This window comes from Euwallacea fornicatus, chromosome 37 (assembly GCF_040115645.1).
Source record: "Euwallacea fornicatus isolate EFF26 chromosome 37, ASM4011564v1, whole genome shotgun sequence".
Taxonomy (NCBI): domain Eukaryota; kingdom Metazoa; phylum Arthropoda; class Insecta; order Coleoptera; family Curculionidae; genus Euwallacea; species Euwallacea fornicatus.
Window position 1 is genome coordinate 383,982 of NC_089577.1, and position 21,652 is coordinate 405,633.

The 21,652-nt window shown below is 44.0% G+C and overlaps 1 protein-coding gene, 1 long non-coding RNA gene and 1 other non-coding gene across 3 annotated transcripts in view; 2 read left to right on the forward strand and 1 right to left on the reverse strand.

The window, feature by feature from the left end:
* The window catches only part of LOC136349371 (uncharacterized), a 49,682-nt gene that overhangs the window by 18,646 nt on the left and 9,384 nt on the right, over nucleotides 1-21,652 (reverse strand). The gene's annotated exons all lie outside the window — the stretch shown is intronic.
* TRNAG-CCC (transfer RNA glycine (anticodon CCC)) lies at nucleotides 12,849-12,920 on the forward strand. Its single transcript has one exon. It is a non-coding gene; the product is annotated as a tRNA-Gly (tRNA).
* LOC136349357 (discoidin domain-containing receptor 2-like) lies at nucleotides 13,630-20,275 on the forward strand. The gene is made up of 6 exons (XM_066300862.1): nucleotides 13,630-13,661; nucleotides 17,093-17,303; nucleotides 17,353-17,526; nucleotides 17,574-17,821; nucleotides 17,873-18,388; nucleotides 18,446-20,275. The coding sequence occupies exons 2-6, from the start codon at nucleotides 17,128-17,130 to the stop codon at nucleotides 18,562-18,564; spliced, it is 1,233 nt and encodes a 410-aa protein (XP_066156959.1). The 5' UTR covers nucleotides 13,630-13,661; nucleotides 17,093-17,127; the 3' UTR covers nucleotides 18,565-20,275.

Below are 21,652 nucleotides of genomic sequence, written 5' to 3' on the forward strand. Positions count from 1 at the left end.
CTTGCCGTTAGTCATGCGTATCCCCAAGCACAACATCCTCTGCCTGCGAGTCTACCCCCAGAAGGTGCCATCTGTCCAAATAAACTCATATATGTAACGGCTTAAGGAGCACTGTTTATTTAGGATCTGAGGGCTCAAATTTGATATACAAAAGATTGTCTGTCAATCACGTCGAAAGGGTTTGAATGCAGTCCCTCTGAAAAGACCACAACGTCCCACACCCACCTCCTCATATGCGAAATCCGGCATGTGATAATTTATGGTTAAGTATCCTCGAATTTATGATCACCCCACTATGCTCATTGATAATTCTCATTAATTGCGCCGCATTTAAATGAATCCGAGAGATACAAATGAGAGCCCCAACGAAAGAAACCTAATAAAATTTGCATATACGGCGATTTGCCTACACGCTGGTGCGTCCTTTATGGATGGGCCCCGACTGCGACTGTTAAAGCTTGTAGATTGAAGATATGGAAATACTCAGGTGAAGGTGATAAAGTTTATGAGAAGATTTAGCAAATAAGGAAATTTGCATATTGGCCACCGACATCTGTGGGCAGTGAGGAAAATTTACGGGGCGGCGAGATGTGGCGCCACCTCTCCCAGAGAACTGAAGGATGTTTCGGGTTGTTCGAGGTAGTTCGAGTTAGGGGTAGTAACGGTCATTCTAGAACGGTTAACGTCATAAAAACGAAGTGAGGGGGAGAGGAGAGAGAAGGAATGACTGCTATACAGGGTAAGATTATTTTTATATTTGGTAAAATGGAAAAGGAAGATTTAACGATTTTCGTCATAAAAATCTGGTGGAGCAGTCAAAATTTCATGGCACATAAACAATACACAGGGGTTTTTACCCAGATAAAATAACCTTTAAAAAAGTCTGACAGTTCTCTTGGGGTTCACATGCCGACCTATGTTAACGAAGGATTTTTTGTCTATTTCGCCCTGTTCAATCGGACCCTGGCAGAACGGCGCCCAATTCTGGGGCATCCTGCATAAGGGGGTGACCTCTTAGAGATTAAAAATCTCTTACGCCATAATCTGCAAATTTTAGAAGGCTTCAAGCCCTTGGCGCTCCCCATGCGAAAATGCCATTATTTCCTTGCTTTATCTCCTGCGCCTGTTTAGGGGGCTTCCATTTCCCCTCATACTTAGTGTGTCTTATTGTTTCGCAGGTTCTTCCACCTCTCCATCTCCGCTTAGGAGCTTCTCATTGTTGATATTCTGTGTTTGCTGCGAAGAAAAAAATCTATTTTCTCGTAAATTGTGGATTTTCCAATGCGAACGGATTATGCCCGGCTAGCACCGTTCAAGGCGCACTCTCTTGCGCATCAACGTCCTCCCGAGTTTCGGATGGTCCCACTCGATGACCTTCGCACCACCACCGACCTGTTGCATCTCCCCATATACGGGGCGTCCCAAAACGTGCACCGACAAGCTTTAAGGGGCGACGAGGGACATCGGGGCGAGTTTTCTTTCTTAGATAAACGTATGTCGGCGAACTCGCCGTTTGAGCAAAAAAGGCGGAGTGTTCATTGTAATCGCTTCTGTTCGTGTTAGACATTGTTTTATTGATGAATAATCGATGAACAGTAATTATTCATAATGTTGACCATCGATTTCAATGCAGAGATCGTATCGTCGATTCGTTGAGTCGCGGACCTTACGGAATGCTGCGGGATTAGCTTCTGGACGTGTGCAACTGACCATCTTTCTTGCTAAGAGATGTTTCCCATTACGAATAGGCGTTTCGCAGATGGTCCCAGAGGAACAAATCCGGAGAGATGCGAGAACGCGTCGGTCATACTACAGGACCTTCTCGGTCTGCGGGCATATGCTTATTGAAGGAAAGGAAGTTGCAATGATGTCCCGCCCCGTGAAGTTTGCCGGTACGTTTCGGGACACCCTGTAGATTTCCCGAGCTCCTCCTGGGCTTAAGGCGGTTTGAACAGCAAGGATGCGATGCGTAATCATTGTTACACAACAGAACGAGCCTGTTTCTGTTTTCCAACGCTTTCGTCCGCGCTTTCGGCGCATCATCAGTAACAGTTTAGTGGCACATTCGGACCGCTCTTCTAAATATTTACCTTATCTCGGCTGGCAGCATCTTAAATGCTTCGTAAAACGAATGTTTCACATCCTAATACGTATAGCTGGCATTATTTAGTAACCGTGTTCGAGCCATTATAAATTTTGTTTATCAATCATCCTGTCTCACTTTAACGGCTACCATTTCATTACGCAACGGTCCTTCTTTGGTGTGCCGCGTTCCAAAATTGCCCTGTGAAGAACGTTACCATTTTTTTACGGAATTAGATTTATCCACTGCGAGCGCGGATCCCCATAAATTCCATAAGCCCTTGACACGGCGCACACGCACCCGAATGTAAATCCTGAGGGCCCGGCACACCTGAAGCGGGAATAAAGGATTTATTGCCAGATTGAAAGTGAGTTCAAGGTACTCGAGTAGATTTTACTCTGGATATAATATCCTGTTGTGTTTCCTTTTTTCTTTGCGAGGGGAGGGGGGAGAGGGGCGGCTGAGGGGGGGGGGGGGGCGAAAACAGCGATTTTTCCCCGAAACGCGGAAGTATTTTAATAATGTTACCTTCATGGCAAAGCCAAAGCGACGTAACAATGAAGTTTAATATTCCGCATCCGAGTCTACAAAGCGGGCTAAATTTGATTTTATGAAATTTCGACGTTGATATACAAGGGGATATCACAGAGGGTTGAGGTAGCGGGAACCTTCTAACCCACCTTATTATTAGATATTTCCTTATTTGCCGCCTCGTTTATGGGCACATACACTGAATAGACCTTAACGGCACCTACGGTCCTTATAAGGGGCATCATTTAAATAGCTAATTCGTTTTTTGATTGGTGAAGCTCATGGCATCGCCGAAAAAACTTGTTGATTGGATTATTTAAGGTTGATTAGTGTTTGTTAATGAGACAGCCAGTTGAAAATATTTATACGACATAAGACGCCGCAATTAACATCGAACAAATTCAATCAAATTCCCTCCGACACTTACGAGCGAGGGGAGAATAAACTGTGTGCACTTCCCTTTAGGACCGCAGCTATAATTCTGGACAAGCTTATGGCCGTATTACTTATTTATTATTAATGTATTTCCATTAGAGGTGAACAATGGAACGAGGGGCGATTGAGGGAAACGAGGCGGCGTTGCCAGGAGCGGCCGAAAGGTGCGCTGAAAATTCCCCTCGAGAACCACAGAGGAGGTCTGCTTCGGACATCTTTGGAGGCATGGAACTTTGGGCAGTTCTTTTCAACGACAGATGAAATTTCATTGGTGATTTCGCGGTAAAATTTCAATCCATAATTCGCTCAAATCAAGGAACTGGCTGAGGCCGCTTGGGAGTAAGTCTTCAGTACTCTTTGATGCTTTGAAATTGGATGAAGTCGTCTTCGCCTCTCCGGCATTTCTACCGCAATAATCCCATCTGATTGTTATTCAATCAAGACAAGTTATACTGGAGGAGGTTGTTCTCTCTTGGAAGAGTTCGAGAGCGTACACGGCCAAATCTGATGGCACGAGTGTAGCGCCAGAAGTACCCGGTCTGACATATAGATGGCGACTTTCTTGTTAAAGATTTGCCTATAGTACCGATACCTAACCTTAAAAAACTTATGTGTAAAATTTGAGAGCGCTATACTGATTTGTGTTTGTTTGGGAGCCCCTTTGAGCGAAATCTCAGAAATTTCTGAGCTCGTGTGTTGAGAAAATTGGTTATCGACACGTCATCCAATACGTTCGTTTAAAAGATCTTGGTCCATCCAACATGAAAGCGAAGTCATACTCTGCCCTGAGGGAATCTGGCCCTTCATTAACAATTGTCAAATGTTACATGGCAGAGTGTAAACGCCCTCGTACGAGCTGCCAAGGCAATCTCCATAATGGTGGACCAAATGAGGTAATGACGCCAGATTTGTGGAGTGCACGTGGGATAATTTTTATTAACCATCTCCATAAGGGAAAAACAGTATACGGAGAATATTATACAAATTTATTGAAGCGTTTGAGCAAAAAAATTAGGAAAAAGCGGCCGCATTTGGCGAAAAAGAAAGTCTTTTTTCATCAAGACAACGTACGAGCCCACATTTCCGTCAGAGCGCTGATGAAAATTAATCAACTTGGTTTCGAACTTTTTCATTACCCACCCTATTCCCCAGATTTAGCTCCATCAGATTATTTTTTATTTCCGAAGTAAAAAAAAATCGCTTGGTGGAGAGAGATTTGCCAGTAATGGAGGGGAGGAGTCTGAGGCTGATGCCTGTTTTTAAACATTCGAAGTTTCCTACTGTGAATAAGATGCCGAAGACATTATTGGAAGAAGTGCGTCGATCTCGAAGTAGACTATGTCGAGAAATAATGTAAAATTTGTAATTTTTTTTTCTTTAAGTGTTTGGTCTCGCACTTCCGCAATTATCTTCGTAAAGATAAGAGAAATCACTTCTCAAAATCAAAATTGGGCATGTTGGCGACTAATCGGTCTAAAAAAGCGCACGAAAACCCTAACCTGAGCCCCGAATCCTCTGCAAGTAAAAGCGGGGTTTGTGCGCGAAGTCCCAACTCATCCCCTGCTTAAATCATTTTATCGCAAAAAAATATGTCCGACTTCTAGACAAATATTTCTGGCAACACTGCTGAAGACACTATAACATTCATTGCAGAAACTGGGGGAAATTGCGGCGCCCCGTCTCGGAAAATATTTACGAGATTTCCCCCGTTCCCCCGCCAGAGGTCAGCCCCTCAGGTGTGTGAGGGTGTATCAGGTCGAAACGTCAGAGAATTTAATCAACCGAAAATGATTTATTTAGGAGACATTTGCGGTTTGCGTGCAGATTTTTTTGTGAATTTGACGTCGTTACTAGATGGAGCCACGGGGACGAACTACTGTGCACGGACAGGTGCCGGCGTGGTGACATATTCTACGAATGTTTGACTCTACGGCGTGACGTGTTTGTTACATTCCCCCGGTGAAAATGTCGAGCGCAAGTGAGCTACTTAAACATGCAAACGGCCCCGATTAAAATTCAAACAAGTACATCTTCAGATGGGGCCTAAGATGCAGCGCTCGTTTTACTAGTAAAGTAATTAGTGGCTGATTGGTGACAAATTTATCGGGCAGATATCTATGTAAATGCCCCTTTAATTTATGTTTATCGATTTCCTCGGCTGTCAATTAATTTTTATCGCGTCCGAAGATCGCCTCACTCCTTGAATATTCATTGCGATAATTGTATGTGTACGTACAAGGGGCCAAACTAAAAATAGTGTAGTAGTGACATGGGTTAAATTTATCCCCATGTCGTAAAATAGGGCCGTTACCAGACCGAACATGTGTTGCGGGGAAGCCGACCTGAAAGGGGCGGTCAAATCAGTTGTCCTGCGGTATTTCGCGGGCTTTCCGAGGACTAACACGGGGATATCTCCCGGTTAAATTATAGTCGTGTATGGGGTGGTTTAATTTGAGACTTTGAAACGCGGTTTATAAAGTCATGCCTGTTCTCGGCGTGCGGTCAGTATCCGAGGCGACCAGACAGACTGAGGTCTAAATTATTCAAGATCAACAAACAGCGAGCCCCCCTCATCCACCAGCCCCATGGCGTAAATTGTTAATTGGCACTCGCCTCGTTCCGTCTAAGTGTTGCCAAAATAAATCAAACCGCACACATGTACCAGTCATCCTGTATGGACAGCTTATAAATTGCGCTGTTCGCCCCCCTTTCACAAAGGGGGGCCAATTTAAGACTCTTTCCGCCTCATATTTAAGTTACTGCAAAGCGCTTTTTTTTTCTGGGGCTAATTACGGCCAATTATCTACGCTCACGCCAAAAACCAAAACGAAAACCACCCTTTCTTTCATCTTTTTGGGTGACTCTTCACGGCACATCAGCCTTTGCTTATAAATAGCTTAATGGCACTTTTTGCCGCTATATTTCTTACAAGCAGGAATCTTCTCAAACGGCATAAACGTGTGCCAGTTTAGGTCTTAAAAGAGCGTTTTTAGGGGCCTTAAATTTACAGCATCTTTACCTCCAAAAGCTGCGTACTGGTCGACCGCCGCCAACAAAAGTCCTACTTAAGGAAAAATGCAGTAAATTGAATCGATCTGACAACGTCACGCTTGTCTTTTGTTGTGACACTTGACATATCCGATTGTTTGTTCAATGCCCATCCTTAACTATTATCTGAGTAGACAACGTTGCCAGATAGACAAATATGGAAGTGTGTTGATCTCATGCATATGAATGAGGACGGAAAATTGAGGAAAGCTCTTATGCGTCTCGAAATGTCCGAAGCTGGTACAATTAGCTCCAAACGCAGCTTTACACAGGATGCTGTTGCAGCGCACTTGTTTTATTAGTTATTTTACTCACGGGCGTTAATCACACTTCACCTAAATGGCCGCCTCTTTATAATATCTCGGTTATGTTTGATTTAGAGAGCTCCTGCTGTCCAACGCAAAATCGCAAATTCCGCATTGCTCGCCTCTACTTAACGCTCCAGCGAGGATCGAACGAAAATACACTTATTTCTCACGAACTCCGTCCTCAGATGAATGGTAAGTTCGAGGGCGTGAGGTCAATCCGGCTTCGTAAACGTCCTCGGTGGCTGCAACACCTCCCTAAAGCCCGATGGCTGAACTTCAAAGCTCTTAAAGCGCACCAGCTCTTCAAGTTTATCCAAGCAAGCCTTTTCCGTTGGACATTAATCATTTTTCTGAATGGGGCTTATTAAAGACAGATTCGCTTTAAATACCGGACACGAATAGACGTTCCGTCATGGAGGATTCTAGACAACGCAGAATCCACGTCAAGCGGGAAATAAAGGACTTACCTAAATTAAATTGTATTTCGATTTGTAGCTTAGGTAAGAGAAACGCCCGAGCTCTATGCGGAACTAGCTCTAACGTAGATAAAGGTGGTAAAGAGATGGGGGAGATTGGGAGGCGGCTGTGTTCACGAATTCGCAGTTTGTGGGGACGCCTTGTTATGCGGGAAAAATGTGTAAATTTCTGGAATGTTCGCCTTAAGGGCAATTCGGATTACAGGAAACAACCCCGGAAGATTGGCTCGCTGATCTTCCGCACATTCTCACAGTAGAGTTATAAAAAACTTCTTAAACTCGGATATTTTACATATCTGGCAACACTGCCAGCGCGACATCAAAGACGGTTCTGTCAAAAACCTTCGATGATATTCATTTTGACATAACTGCACGGAGGACAAGCTTCAAGCGCGACGTTGCCACATTCCGGTGTGATCCGACTCACAGTTGGATAACGGGGATAGTGGAACGTGGTCTGCGTATATCGAACAATATCTGTCTACCATCGAGTGCATACCTTATTCTAAGCATTCCGATTGCAAAATAGCTAAAATCAGCATTAAACGCGTTTCGAAATCCGCTGAATGGCGCACTCGGTTTCTTAAGGGGGTGCTGAGACAGGCTATCTATTGAAATCACCTCTCTCGCCCCCCCCCCCCCCCCATGCAGTTGCCCGCACGCAAAATCATATCGATTATTTAATATATAACTCTAAATTGCATACGTTCATATACCTCTGATAAGGGCTGTGAATGTTAAATCTGTTGCCGGCATTGAATGCAACCCTCATATGCATTCCCCTGCTGCCGCTGAATACTAAACACCCCATTTTTGGGATAATTAGACATAATATTTTCATGGTAGGACACAGAGGCGCCCGGGGGCGTATTGTTACACATCCGTTCAGCTGCCAGAAGCATTCGCTGGGGTCTAACAAATTAAAGAATTGGGCATTACAAGTAGGAGATTGTAACATGCAAAAACGCGTTCTCATATCGGATATAAGAAAACTTCCTCATTAAAGGAAAAGTTTGAAAACGAGAGCTTTCGCTCTCGCCTCGGCTTTTAAATGCGGGGTTACCGACGACCTTACCGACAAATTATCACCCCGAAGAGCATAAACTTCGAGATTTATCCGGCAGTTAGCGTCAGGGATAAAATACGCTTCGCAGGCTTTAATTTCGTTTTGAGTGCGTGCCGTCTGCATAAGTATTGGGACCCGAGACGGTCGCTTAATGAATTTACGACTACTTTAAAGTGCAGTTTTCTTCAGAAAACCTGTACAAGATGGTCTGAATTTGTGTGGGCCCAGAACATGGCGTCGTCGCCGCGAACAAACTCAGGCTGGCGCCATCTCTTGACGCCTCATCGTTCGACGACCGTTTTCCCCGCCGATGGTACGACGTCACTTCGTCAAAGCCCGGCCCGCGAGTACTCGAACCGATATCGCCGGAAACCCTCCCGAAAGTATCATGAAAATCCTCACTTTGGTAGAAAAGTTTAACCCCCCGAAAGGGCAATTTAAAATTAAAATGAGCCCCAACTTCCCGAACCGTTCAAAAAATATTTAAATCTCGCTCCAACCTCCTCGCCGACTAATTAAAATAAACCCCAAATATCACCATCCGTTTGAGGTCTTGTTAACGTAAAACAAAACCAGTGGGATAAAGTCGGGTGGTCGTACAGGCCAAGCCGCGTTATTTCCCCAAAAAATGGCAAAATCATGGGGATGAAATTAATCCCTTCGACGCCACGAGCCATCTCGGGGGCTGCGCTTATTGGCTAAGTGGCTTAACTGTGGATTATCACCACCACCAAAAGGTATTAGCCCATTAATATTCATAACCTCAATTAAAATGGGCAAGGGACGGGCCTCGTTTCTATAGCGGATTATTCAGATATGTTTCGTTTCGGAATTAATTCCGTGAATATATTGATTCGACGTTGAAACAACGTCGGCAAAAATCGTTCCTCTTTCATCTGACTCATGACTGCACAAGGGGAGCCGGGGAGAGGAAGCAAGGAAAATACTGAAAACCGAAACAAAACGACTGAGAGTTTTAAATTACCCAACAAGTGCGGCTGACAGCCAAACAATTTCAAGTCCCATGTCATAATGGTACTCCATGTCTTTGATATTTGTATTTTCGCGAGTGTGCGGTTTGTGATGGGATTTATCACATTTGCTGCAAACACATACATTGAGACCCATTCCGAATGGAAATAGGAAAAGTTTTGCCATGAATGTCTGGCATCACAACGAAATCAATGGATTATTAACAGCGAAAGTTCCTTTCTTCTGGGAGTCGGCAAATAAATCAGGGAAAACTCTAGAAAAGGCCAATAATTTTGCCGATCCGTCTTCATTAAAGGCATATGTGTGAAATAAGAAAGATTTCAGAGAGCACTGCATACATGGGGCGACATTGAGGTCAGCAGGCCCTTAGGCCTCCAAAATCCGAACTTTCGGAGAGGAAAAAAGTTGCCCCAAACCCCGGACTCCGAACTCAGATCATCATCTATGCGTCATGCCGTCACTTAACGTGCCCAAATTGCATTACGCAGCTATAGGTATAAAGTGGTTTCTTTGTTATTATCGAATCTTCCGCCGAATGAGCAACTCGCATTCTCGCAAACCAATATTGAGTTGATAGAGTAAATCTAATAAATATTGGGGATGGGGAATTTGGGGAGAGGGCGCCCGAATTCCTTTAGCCGGTGCGGTCTTGAAGGGGACGTGTTAAGTGGAACGTATATGAGGGAAGGCCTCGGTTTTTACACAGACAGACAGAGAGGAAATATTGTTTTAAGTGGTTTAGTAGCGACAAAACAGAAAGAGATAAAACGCCAACTGTTGGAATTCAAGATGGGATTTTTGGAGATTGTCAAAGGACTCAATGGACAAATATTGACACGGGAAGAACTCTCGAAAGCTCGAATACAGACTATAACGTGTACCGTTCCTGCCCCCCTACAGTGGTACGAGCATCAAACTGGAAAATGTGGGAAGTCTCGAGTTACCTACATCCAGGACTGACGAAAGAGTAGAGGAGGTATATGACGCCTGACACGCCATACGCATGGGTTGCGTGCAGCAGCGGAAACAATTACGCCAAACCTTGATTAAATCCGCAACAAAAATTCGTCGAAGGTGCAGTTTGGCGCGGCAGAACTCCCGATGGTTGCGCAACCGTGGACTCCGCTGAATGCTGCCTTCGAGACACGCTCGCACACGCAGGCTGATTATTCAATTTGTCGGGGATGTGAAAGTTCGCAGGCGAGAGGTGCGACTGCTGCCGAGAAAAATGGCTCCTTAATCAAGAATACATCATAGCGCTAAACATCATTAGGCCCGCGTTTTGAGTCTATTTCGGGGGTCTTTATTAATACCCCTAGATTTCCCTAATTTATTAAATTTCATAAACAGGCCGTGGCGCATTTATTATTTTGACAGCGTCTTATGTCTGGATATTAATTTTAATGTACTGCCTGTGCCGTGCATATTTAAGATTTTTCCTTTTCCAAATGTGAGACAGCGAGGGCCTTTTCCCGTCCCAAAATTGGCCATCCATGAACAGTTAACGGAGGATTCTTTATTTGCCCCAAAACTTTCCCCTTTCGGATGGAGACCGATGTATAATAGTTCGAGGGATGTTTGAATTCTTGGAATAAATTTTGAGACGGCTCTATTAATATGGGCCGATATAGTTTCGTTGTTTGTTTTCGGGCAGACGGGTTCATCGCGGAGGGACATTCCTGGACAAAGCGCTTCAAAGCGTCCGGGAATTTGAGGCCCGCTAATTGAAATCAGACCTGCGAATTCCCGAAACTCTTTCCAAGGCAAATTCGACAGCGAAAACCGCAATTAAGCGAGTTATTTCCGAAGGGATAATAGTTATAACTCACGTCGACTCGGAGGAATGTGAGTTAAAGAGTCAGGAAAAAAAACAGCGGACAATAACATGTGTTGTTAGCGTGGGACACGTAATAAACTCTTTCATATAAACCCGCGACGTTTAGACTAATGGTCAAGCATTACTTCGGAAGATTTCCGCTGAGGGGCAATTAAACGAGAGGTCTAAGACGCATTGTTACGAGGGCGTGTGCCTGGACACATGACGAAGTGCTGCCTTAAGAGCACCGGCGAAATTTCGAGGCAAAACACTCGATCGAGTGCCTGTATGTTTATTTTTATTCCCCGTCTGCGTTTTATTTAAAAACCACTAGAGAAATTAAACACTCGGACATATTGCGTCTCTGTTACGTTTCCCTCTGGCTTTTAACTCCCTTTAAAAAGGCTCGACTGTATTGACCTAGCCAGCAGGAGACGAGAAAAATAGATCCGAACCGGGCCCCGTCGCGATGACGTACGGAAGATGCCCGATTCGATTCGGTTTGGAAGTACGTAATTCAAGTTCGAGTGTTTTCCCGGGGAAGAAAAATGACCCTGATGAAGTGTATTGTTGCTAAAACTGTTCGCTTGTCGCACACAAGCGAAAACGCACGGTTCGATTTGACGCGAAACGGGGCCGTACCGAGGCTCGGAGAGCGAAAAATCCCCTCGCAGGGGCCTCCCAAACCGGGACAAAGACCCCCGAAAAAACAATTATTGTAAAAAAGTGCCCTCCACAGCACCTCAACTTAAACGGAAGTTAGTCCCAAAATCATCTGTAAATTCATACAAATGATCAGCTTGATTCGACGCTGCTCAGCGGTCAGCTGACCTCCGAAGACGCGAGAGTTTTCGCAGAGATCATCGTCAAATATGCGTTACACAGTTATACGTTACGTACGTTATACGTGTTTCCTAACTACGTGTGAAAAATTTAAAGGCGCAATCCTCGACTGATTTTGAGTCAAAAATGTCTAATAAACATACGTCCGCAAATGCCTTGTTTCCAAGATACAGGGTGTTGAAATGTGACAAGAAAAAGAGATTTTAATTCCAAAATGACTCAATTTGGGTGTTTGAATTTTAGAAAAGACAATTACCACCAGCAAGGCCGTAAGCAAGAACCATATCGGCCATTTCTTGATTAGTGTAATTAGGCATTTGAAAAATTTTCAAAACTGAGGTATAATGTGATTTTTAGGACACAGAACTAAATTCATTCACTTTAGAGAGTAAAACGCCAAAATAGCACTGACTATCTTGTTTATAGTGGTGGAAGTAGCAAAAAAACTAACAATAAACAAATTAGTAAATACCACCAAACCTTTAGAAACCTTCAAAACCTTTTTCAACGTCTTTCGGTCAACACCCTGTATCTTGGAAACGAGGCATTTGCGGACATACGTTTATTAGACATTTTTGACTCAAAATCAGTGGAGCATTACGCCTTTAAATTTTTTACACGTAGTTAGGAAACACCCTGTATAATATTCTACGCCACTGTTATATTCCCAAACGTCGATCGAATTCTGTGCGTGTACTTCTATAGAATATCAACTTCCATAGGAATTTCAAAATAATGCAATTGTCTTCAACGTAGCAACGTCATGATGTGACGACATGCACAGATGAACAGTAAAAACGTTTACGTGCGCGGAGCTTTATCAGAGATAAGATTAAAACTTATCTCAACTTTATCTTTTCCTGTAAAAAGCCTCGTTGTTTATACATCACAACTGCGTTTCGTGTAAGAAGAATAATTTAATCCCCTAATGAATTTCTAAGTGTATAATTGAAATACCTTCTAAGAGCGCCCTTAACATTATTACAAACTACTTCATAAAATTCTGAAGTGGCAGCGATGCGTTTAATCGCACTTGCGTCTACGCGTTGCCGGAATTCTTAAAAAGTCTCAGATGTGGGGATTCGACTGAAGGGCAGAGAGGCCATTTGGTACGCTAATTTCCTAGCGGAAGGCAACAGGTCCGAACACATAGACAAATCAGCAACGCTACAAATCCGCTATCTCTTTTTCGCCTGAAATACTTTGGGCCTAACTGAGATTTAGGTACCTAGGGCGATACACGCCAAGTGCGATGGTGGTGTAATGGTCATCATTGGTGCTTCCCAAGCAGCTGATCCGGGTTCGATTCCCGGCCATCGCATAAACTTTTTTCGACCCTTAAACGGCTGTTTTGTCGCGAGCTGGTGCTGTCAGCGTGAGTGGCGTTCAATGACCAAAATTACCGCCGAAACACATACAAGGAAAGAGTTAATGATTCCCTAAAGGCGCCGAAGACAGAGGCATTAACGAGCAAACGCTAAGGGCGACGTAGTGCTCCCCGCGGGCCTTAAGGCCATAACCCACAATTCCAGGGGCGTCCCGGGGGTGAGTCGTGACGGCATCGGACCCCCAAGGGGCCGTACTTATCCCCCTTAAAACGAAAGAAAACTTTCGGCAGACGCATCACACATACGAATCGGTTTCGGGACAATTAAAAGGGTCTAATTAGAAATTATGAGGCGTGAACGCAAGATGGCACCAAGGTAAAAGGGTCGTTTTGAGCCCGAAGGGACACGTCGAATTAACTGGGATTCGTGCCGGCAAGGTGTGAGACCGGCCCTTTTTCCAGGGATTTTTTCGGCAAGACGTTTGATGGTAATTGAATGGAACAAAAGACGCTGGGCGGATGGCGTTTTGGTCCTGCCACGCCCAAGGGCTTCGAGTCGAAATTCTTTCAAGGGTGAGTAGACATATAATTTTTGCTACACTCACCGGGCATGACTTATCAGCCATAGCTTATCTTATCTTATCTCATGGCTAAACCCACATTTACATTTACAATGATCCGATGATCAGTAGTCGCAATACCATCCAGTCCATTACAAGTCGGATTGTGGATCGCGTAAGTATGCGATGTAGCGTTTATTGTGGCCGCGCCCTTTAATGACGTCAGTGAAGTACATCAAAAAATAATCATTTCGAATGTCCCTGTTGAGTTTGGCCGGTGAATTGATCAGCTGTTTGCAAGTGGAATCAAAGGTCAGTAGTGGGCCTTAAGGGTTCCGTTCAGACGCAATTGCTTTGTTTAAAATAACGTTAATGGCTAGAGCTTAGCTGAGAATAATTCTTTTTTATTGAACGTCTGCATTGACAAAATGATGCTCAGAGATCTACTATTTATCTTCGACCAAATCACCTTTCCAACGTCTGATAAGTCCATAGATGGTTTAATTATAAACCTTAATTTGATACTGACTCATTAAAAAATTCCATTAAAGGGTTCCACCCCTGAAATTACTCCAACTAATGCCTTGGCGTATCGACTTACATAACACAACACGTAATTTGAGACCATTAGCGAGGCCTCGTTTTACATATACCGTTGGAATATGCCCGGAATTGCTCGATTCTTTTTCTTCTTGTTTGCGTGCACGCCACTGGTTTTCGCACATTCATGATTAGAATTGACCACCCCCCTTAATTCCCACCCTCCGATAGCTTTTTTTTAATGTAATGTAAGACGAACAGATGCACTTTATTGAATTGAATTAATTTGATACTTAAGGGGGATGATTGGCAGTTTCGACTTCGGGACAACCCCTTGAAATTTCAGTTGTGGAAAAATATGCTATTTAGGAAGAAATGTTGTTACACCAAGCCGCTCTTCGAGGGGGCTCACGTCGAGGCTTCCTGACTGGGAAGGTGGTTCCGTGTGGGCACCATATAGTCAGTCTAGTGCTGTAGCTGATATCACGAATTGGGGAGCTAACACGAATGAAAGTCTGCGTCGCAGGATCTACCAAAGGATTAAAGAAATCGGAGGGGAAATTAGCTCCGTCCAAAGTTCTGTAAAGCAGGTGAACTGAAGCGGAGACCATTGAAGACGATGGATCTTCATCCATCATTTAACTGACAATAACGTTCCATTGTCCTCGATAGTCTGCAGCTCAGGCCTGACTTGTCTCACAACGATTTGGACGGAGATTTGTCCATTAAACTTTGGTAGGTTCTGCGATGTAGCTGTCCTTTCTGTGAGCTTCCCAATCCTGCGGTCAAGTACTTTTCGGTTTTTTTTTTTATAACTCGGACACCCGTAAGCAAAGATACCTCCGACTTATGTTCATAGGAACTTTAACCCCAGGGATATCCTCTTAAAGTTAAGACTATGGTACGTCTTCGGACCGTCCTCTATGTGGTCAGTTAAAGATTAACCGAAATCTTTTCGATTAAAAACCTTTGCAAAAAATACACGTGCAGATTTGACTCTTGGTTGACTATAAGTTTTATGACAATTAACCCGTGATAAGCCCAGGAGGCCTTCTTGCTTTCAGATAACGTCACTTGGTGGTCCCTAAATGACTGCGTGTTGTACTTATTCCGCATGCGACATTTCAGGTCAAGACATTGGCGTCATCTTTGGCTCAGCGAACCTCCCTCGTGCGGGCAAACCCAGACCGTCCAAGAGGACGAGGAGCCATTCGGGCTAACTACCTCCCCGATAAAGTTGCAACTGATGGTACTACCCGGTACTGTTAATTTTCAGTTCTTCAGAAATGCCGCAGCTATTCCCTGAATCGATTCTCGCATTCTATGCGTGCTTCGAATGAGCAGTACCACGCAAATTCCCCCTCTCTCCCCACCTTCTCATAACATGAGCACTTTCCTACGGTAATAACTTAATTTGTTTGAATTTTAACCCGACCTTTTGACTTCGAAAAAACGTCTAATCGCCTGTTTATTCTCGACCGAGGCCCCTAATCCTGACAGTCTCTTAAGTTGGACAAAAGACCTTGATAAAAACGCCATTCGAGATACCGTAAAGCCTATTACGTCCACAAAAGATACATTTATGGCCGACACTATAATGCAAACGGACAAAACCCTGTGGCTTTTCGAACGTTCCACGTTTTTAAGTCGAACCACCCGAGCGTGAATGATGTTTTGTGTTTCGCCATTGGTCAAGGGACCACGTTAGGGATGTGTTGCGCCCGAACCTCGAGTGAAACGGAAGCGAAAACTCCCCCAGAAAAGCTCCAGAATCATCCTTTTAAGTCTTTTGACATTGTAATAACCATTCGCAGCGTCACAGACCAGCTTAAACACTTAAAATTAATTAGGCTGGGGCCACTTTGAGCGCACCGTTACGCTCGTGTGAAGCCTGCTTTATTCCGGACGATTTAACTCGCCTCGATTTCACCCCTGAGGGATGTTTCAAAAAAGCACCTTTGGACAACGTAAATGTGCGCCATCGCCAAATTTCAATTACGGACCTGATAAATACCGTTGACGTTGGTGACGTTGGAGTGACGAATAAAAAACGCGGGAATTGACAAGTCGTTTAAAAGTTCTCTGTAGTGCGGCTGATGTTCTTAAGTACGTCGTATTCACGTCGAAACACGAAATTCGTAGCGTTTTCTGGTCGAAGAATGCGCGAACACAGCGGCATAGGGTTTAGGGGCAGAATCGCATGTCTAACGTCGTAGAAATCTACTGCATGACGAGGAGTCAAACATTTTTCACGGAAAAACTCCCAAATGCGACTGCGGCCAGTGGCGTCTCATGTCACAAATTCCGATTTCTCAACCTGCCTCTGTTTACCAACTGCTCCTGCCGCTTTCATCACCAACATCAGCCTTGCCGACAGGAAAAAACCCGTATGTTTATCTGATTCAGTTTGTAGACTATTTGATTCTCCTTAATGAGGCGAAAAGAACTAATTGCGATGATAAATGAAGGCAGACATAATATAATTAGGTATCAGTCTCAAAGGGGATCTTTGTGCTCAACGGAATTTTTAAATTCTCGAAATTCAGTACCAAACTAATGCGAAATTGCCGAGAACCGAATTAAGAACGGTTCGACAGTCAAAACCACCGGGCAAGGGCAGAGCGTGGTTTGGCCAAAGTAACCGAGACATTAAACTTCGACACAGCAGATAATTTTATATGGAAAAGCATGAAGTTTCGTGTCTATTTATTTTTTATTTGAAAACATGCTGCAGCCGCAAGAATTTGCACACGAAGCAAAAAGTCACGGTGATAATTAGCAGGAAGAGGCGTTTGAACTGCGGTGGGTCCGGACTTGTACGAAATCACAAGTTTCGAGATGAATGAACACCGAAATCGTCATAAGAACTTGGAGAATCGGTCTTGACTGGAAATTTCCCGTATCCGGGACGTTTCTGGGACGCGAGGGCAGTTTACTTCCGTCCCTAAGCAACCACGTGCGGTCCGCATGAAGGCCCGCATGCTCTGGGCGTAACTTCGCACGTCGAAACACCTTCAGTTCCAAATTCTTCCATTGAATCGGACCTAAAACATTTCGTTGTTCCAGAAACACTTGAGGCTCACGAGAGACGACCACTGAAGATGTTCTTCCAAATTCCCCTTTTCGCGGCTGTAATGTCCCTATCTCAAGGAGTACAATCGGCTTACTGCTCCGTAAACTGCTCAAACTCCCTGGGGATGGGCAACGGTAAAATTAAAGACAAAGACCTAACCGCTAGCTCCTATTACTTGTCGGAATTGCTCCCTCAGTATGGGAGGTAAGTAGGCCCCTTGCACTCAAACTTGCAGCAACAAAATGGAATTTAGACTGAGCTTTGAGGATAAAGGAGGAGCCTGGTGTCCTAACAACTCAGATACTAGGCCGTGGCTGCAGATCGAGTTGCACCAAAGGCACATGGTAACTGGCATTGCCACACAGGGTCGATTCGCTAAGGGTTTAGGACAGGAGTATGTGGAAACGTACATTTTGCAGTACTACGAGTGAGTAACTAACGAAATGATTTGACCTTCTAACCAAGAATCCGTAGCTCTCTTCAAAACAAATGGAAGTTCTACACAAACGCAACCAAGAGCGAGTACGTGGAGGGGAACAACGACACTAAAAGCATTAAGAGAACTACCCTTGATAAACCGATAATGGCTGATAAAATACGGATTTTCCCCATTATGCGCTCCACCACGATATGCTTAAGGGTTGAATTATACGGCTGCCTCTGGACCGACGGCGTTGTGGGAGTCGAGGTGCAGGGGAGCCATGGAAAATTCCCCGAAAATGGTAAGTTCCGACTTAACTCTAACCCCACTGATAGTAAACTTCTGCCATAAGACACAGCTCCGTTGTTTGACTGCATAATTCCCTCATCGGATGCCGATGAGGAATGGATGGTATTGAACGACACAACTCTGCAAAGCGAACCATTCGAGATAACCTGCGAATTCGACAACATTCGAGCCTTTCAGGCGGTGCACCTGCTTGTGAAACAGCCCTTCAAGTCAGCAAACATCACTTTCAGCATTGATAAGGAATATTACTCGAAACCGCTAATATGGGAGCCTGGTGAGGGTACCGATCTCACTTACAATCTGAACGACCAAATAGGAAGATACGTGAAGATGCAGTTCGAGGCCAAGGGGCAATCGCTGACTCTAGGCGAAATCGGCTTCAATAGCTCTATTGATTATTACAGCTACCACAGATGTTACCGCACCACAGATGGGAAAATTTCATCTGACTTGCGCTATATCATTGTTATCATTATACTGGTGTTGCTGGCTGTTGGCTTTATGATTTGGGCCATTGCGGCTCACTTAATGCGAAAAAAAAGGCTAATCTCGTCTTACTGTATGACAATATTTACTTCGTTCCAATGATCGAATGGTGGTAATTGATAATTTACAGGTTCATACAGGAATGTACCCAGATCAGAACCATTCCATCCCATAAACGCAGACCCCGGTATGGTTGCTGCAAATAATGAGTTTGTGCTCTCTTCAATGCGTAGATTGGAGGGTCAATAGGAAGTAGGCTGAACGTCGCTAATTGGGCCCATTCCCAATCAAACTTAATGAATAATGACAATTTAATAATATGGAACGGCGGCTGTGAATGAGAAGGTGGTGAGATCAAACGGGCATGAAGCGCTTTTTCATATTTTATCATTTACTAGAAACTTGATTTATACTCCGAAAAGTCAAGAGAGAATTCGCAGGCTTATGTAACACTCTAAGTGCGTCCTGCCAACTGACCGGATCTAAACACCATCGATTCGGACAAGTTGGCAAGGAAAAAATACTTTTTTTCAAAATTCCATTAGACTGTATTTTTCAAAGGCGGACTTCATCTGACGACGAATCGATCTCACCTTCGTCATACTCTTAACAGAATTATTTATCATTATATAGTAAATGGCTACAATATATTTTCTATATTCTAAACTGCAATATATTTACCTTTATGAAATAATTCCGCATTTTTCGTCACGGAGAAAATGCAGAATTCAATAACAATTAGGTCCGAAAGGGGACCCTCATTGGCACCCAGGCGTTGTTGGCCCTGGGCCTGATGAACATCCTCCTCGTGATTCTCACGATGATCTCGACGCGTTTGAAACCGCCATGAAAATGAAACGTTTCGAACGTGCCTTGCTGCTTCTCATTTTGACCTTGGTGTCCAGCAACAGAACTTATTAACGATAAGATAAAACTACCAATTAACAACGCTACAGATAAGATTGCGAGCACCAAGTACTGTCAAGGTAACTAGTGAAATCGACGTATGTTAAGTGTAAAGGGTGCTTGAACCATGACTTCCACAGCGAACTTCTACATCTACAGCCTCCTGTGGATTCTCAGTTTCGGCCTTCGCGCCTCGGCAGAAGAACTAGAACCTCAAGATCTTACACCAGTCCACGTCAAATACGTTGGTACAACGATAGTGTCAGGATTCATGCTGGTAATCACAGCCCTAGCGATTTACGTGGTCGTGTTGGAATGTAGAGGAAGCGAAAATGAGGATGACGACCAGGGGGGATTTGAGATGCAGGAGGAGGCCGCGCCCCTGGATAATATCCAGTCGAATGTTGTTGAAAACAGCAAAGGTGGCCTGCAGAGAGAGAGTTCGCGATCCAGTGCACACATTCCTAAAACCGCAGTGATGAGGACAGGCCCTATACCATCGAGATGATTTTATTTTGTGATAATTAAGAATAGTTAAGTGTGGTTGAGTTTAGCCGTTTCGAGGTGATCGTAATCTTAAAAATGTTTATTGTTAGACGACTGGCAATGGATAGTAAAAGATTTGCTCGTGGCATAGATAAAAGTTTGATTGATTTTGTCCTAATCTACCAAGGTAGAATTTGGTACAAAAATGGTAGAAAAAACACTTTTAACGGGGTAACCTGCCACACAATTGACGAAACTGGGGGATTGCTGAAGATGGAATTTCAAGGGAGAGTTATCCTGCGGCGATCTAATAAGGCCACCACGACGAGGCGATTTAATATCGTTAATTTTTTTTAAAGGTACGTAAATAGCCCAAGAACAATTCTTGAACTAAAACGCGAGATTCACTACACCATTGATAACACTGAACCGTCACTGTGCCATATTGTCATGGACAATTCCGAAGAACCAGTGACCGCCATCAGTCATGAGGGGGCTAATTATAGGATATTGTATACCCCCAATAGTGCCCATGTCTCTACTCTTTATTACAATAAAAACCTTTGAACTTTTCAACAAACAATGCGTTTTTTTTTTATTTTTAAAATAAAAGGTCTTAATGGGACACCGACCGCTATGCGTCAGATGGTGACGATTGGCGCAAACTTTCCACACCTGAAAGTGGACGGTTCTGAACATGAATTTATACTAGCTGCGCAGGAATTTTCCTGTCAAGTGTGGAAAGTAAAAATTTTCCACATGCGGTCGTACCCATTTGCCTCACCGTTAATGGTGACGCTTTACAGCACGACTTTGTGTCGTTGTCATTTCGATTCGCGTCCATTCCATTCGGTCATGTCCAATCACAGCCGACCACAGATTTTCGTTCGGGGGGAAATGCATCAATTTCGACCGGAGAATATTGTAGATACGTGGATGGTTTCAGAAGTACCCGACCTGATATGCAGATGGAAGGAAAACAAAAAACGGATGATGTGCAAGTTTATTTCAGCGTTTGAGCGAAGAAATTAGGAAAAAGCGACCGCACCTGGCGGAGAAGAAAGTCTGTTTCATCGAGGCAACTCACGAAACCACACTTCCGTCATCGCGACGACCAAAATCGATCAATTGGGTTTCGAACTTTTTGCTCGCCCGCCTTATTCGCCAGATTTGGCCCCCTCAGAATATTTTCCACTCCCAAACTTGAACAACTGGCTTGGTAGAAAGAGATTTGCCAATAATGAAGAGGTAGAGTCTGAGGTTAATGCCTATTTTCAAACATTCGATACTTCTTGCCACAAACAGAGTACCGAAGACGTCGCTGAGAAGTCTGTCAACCTCAGAGTAGACTATGTTGAGAAATGACGTAGCATTTCCTAATTTTTCCTTCCGTAAATTTTTGTTCGGACATATCAGGGACTATTCTTGTATGAACATACACGTATATTTCATTGGGCGAGAACTTACTGGCTTAGCTGACTCGGCCAAGTCGAAGGCGACGGCCTCAATTTATGTGCGACAGCAATTTTGTCATTTTTTCACCTTATGGTGACAAAATTCCTCGACACCTAACCCCTCGGAGGTGATCTAAGGTAGTCTAGACGGTTTTGATTCGACAGAGTTCCGTCAGCAATTCCGATAAAATCTAGCGAACGAAAATGCTAAACCTCTGCCCATAACTGCATAACTAAACCGTTCATTACTTTAACCCCTGCTATAGTCCTTAATTCCCTAATTCCACGCCACGAGAATCCCTCGAAAGGGCGGCCGTTATTCATCGCAAACGGCCGCTTTAGTCTGCGTTTATTGCGTAGGGCGTTCCTTTACGACCATTGACATATGTCCCATTCTCACGATCAGCTCTTTCAATCCAAAACAAGTTCTGCCTTGTAGCTTTGCCACCTAGGAGCATGCCCCAATTACGTAATTGACAGTGGCAGAGATA

Bases quoted from the DNA above. Each gene is read 5' to 3' on its own strand.
- LOC136349357 (XM_066300862.1), top strand. From the start codon at position 17,128: ATGTTCTTCCAAATTCCCCTTTTCGCGGCTGTAATGTCCCTATCTCAA. The intron at 17,304-17,352 runs GTAAGTAGGCCC...AATGGAATTTAG, and splicing joins TTGCTCCCTCAGTATGGGAG to ACTGAGCTTTGAGGATAAAG. The intron at 17,527-17,573 runs GTGAGTAACTAA...AAGAATCCGTAG, and splicing joins TACATTTTGCAGTACTACGA to CTCTCTTCAAAACAAATGGA.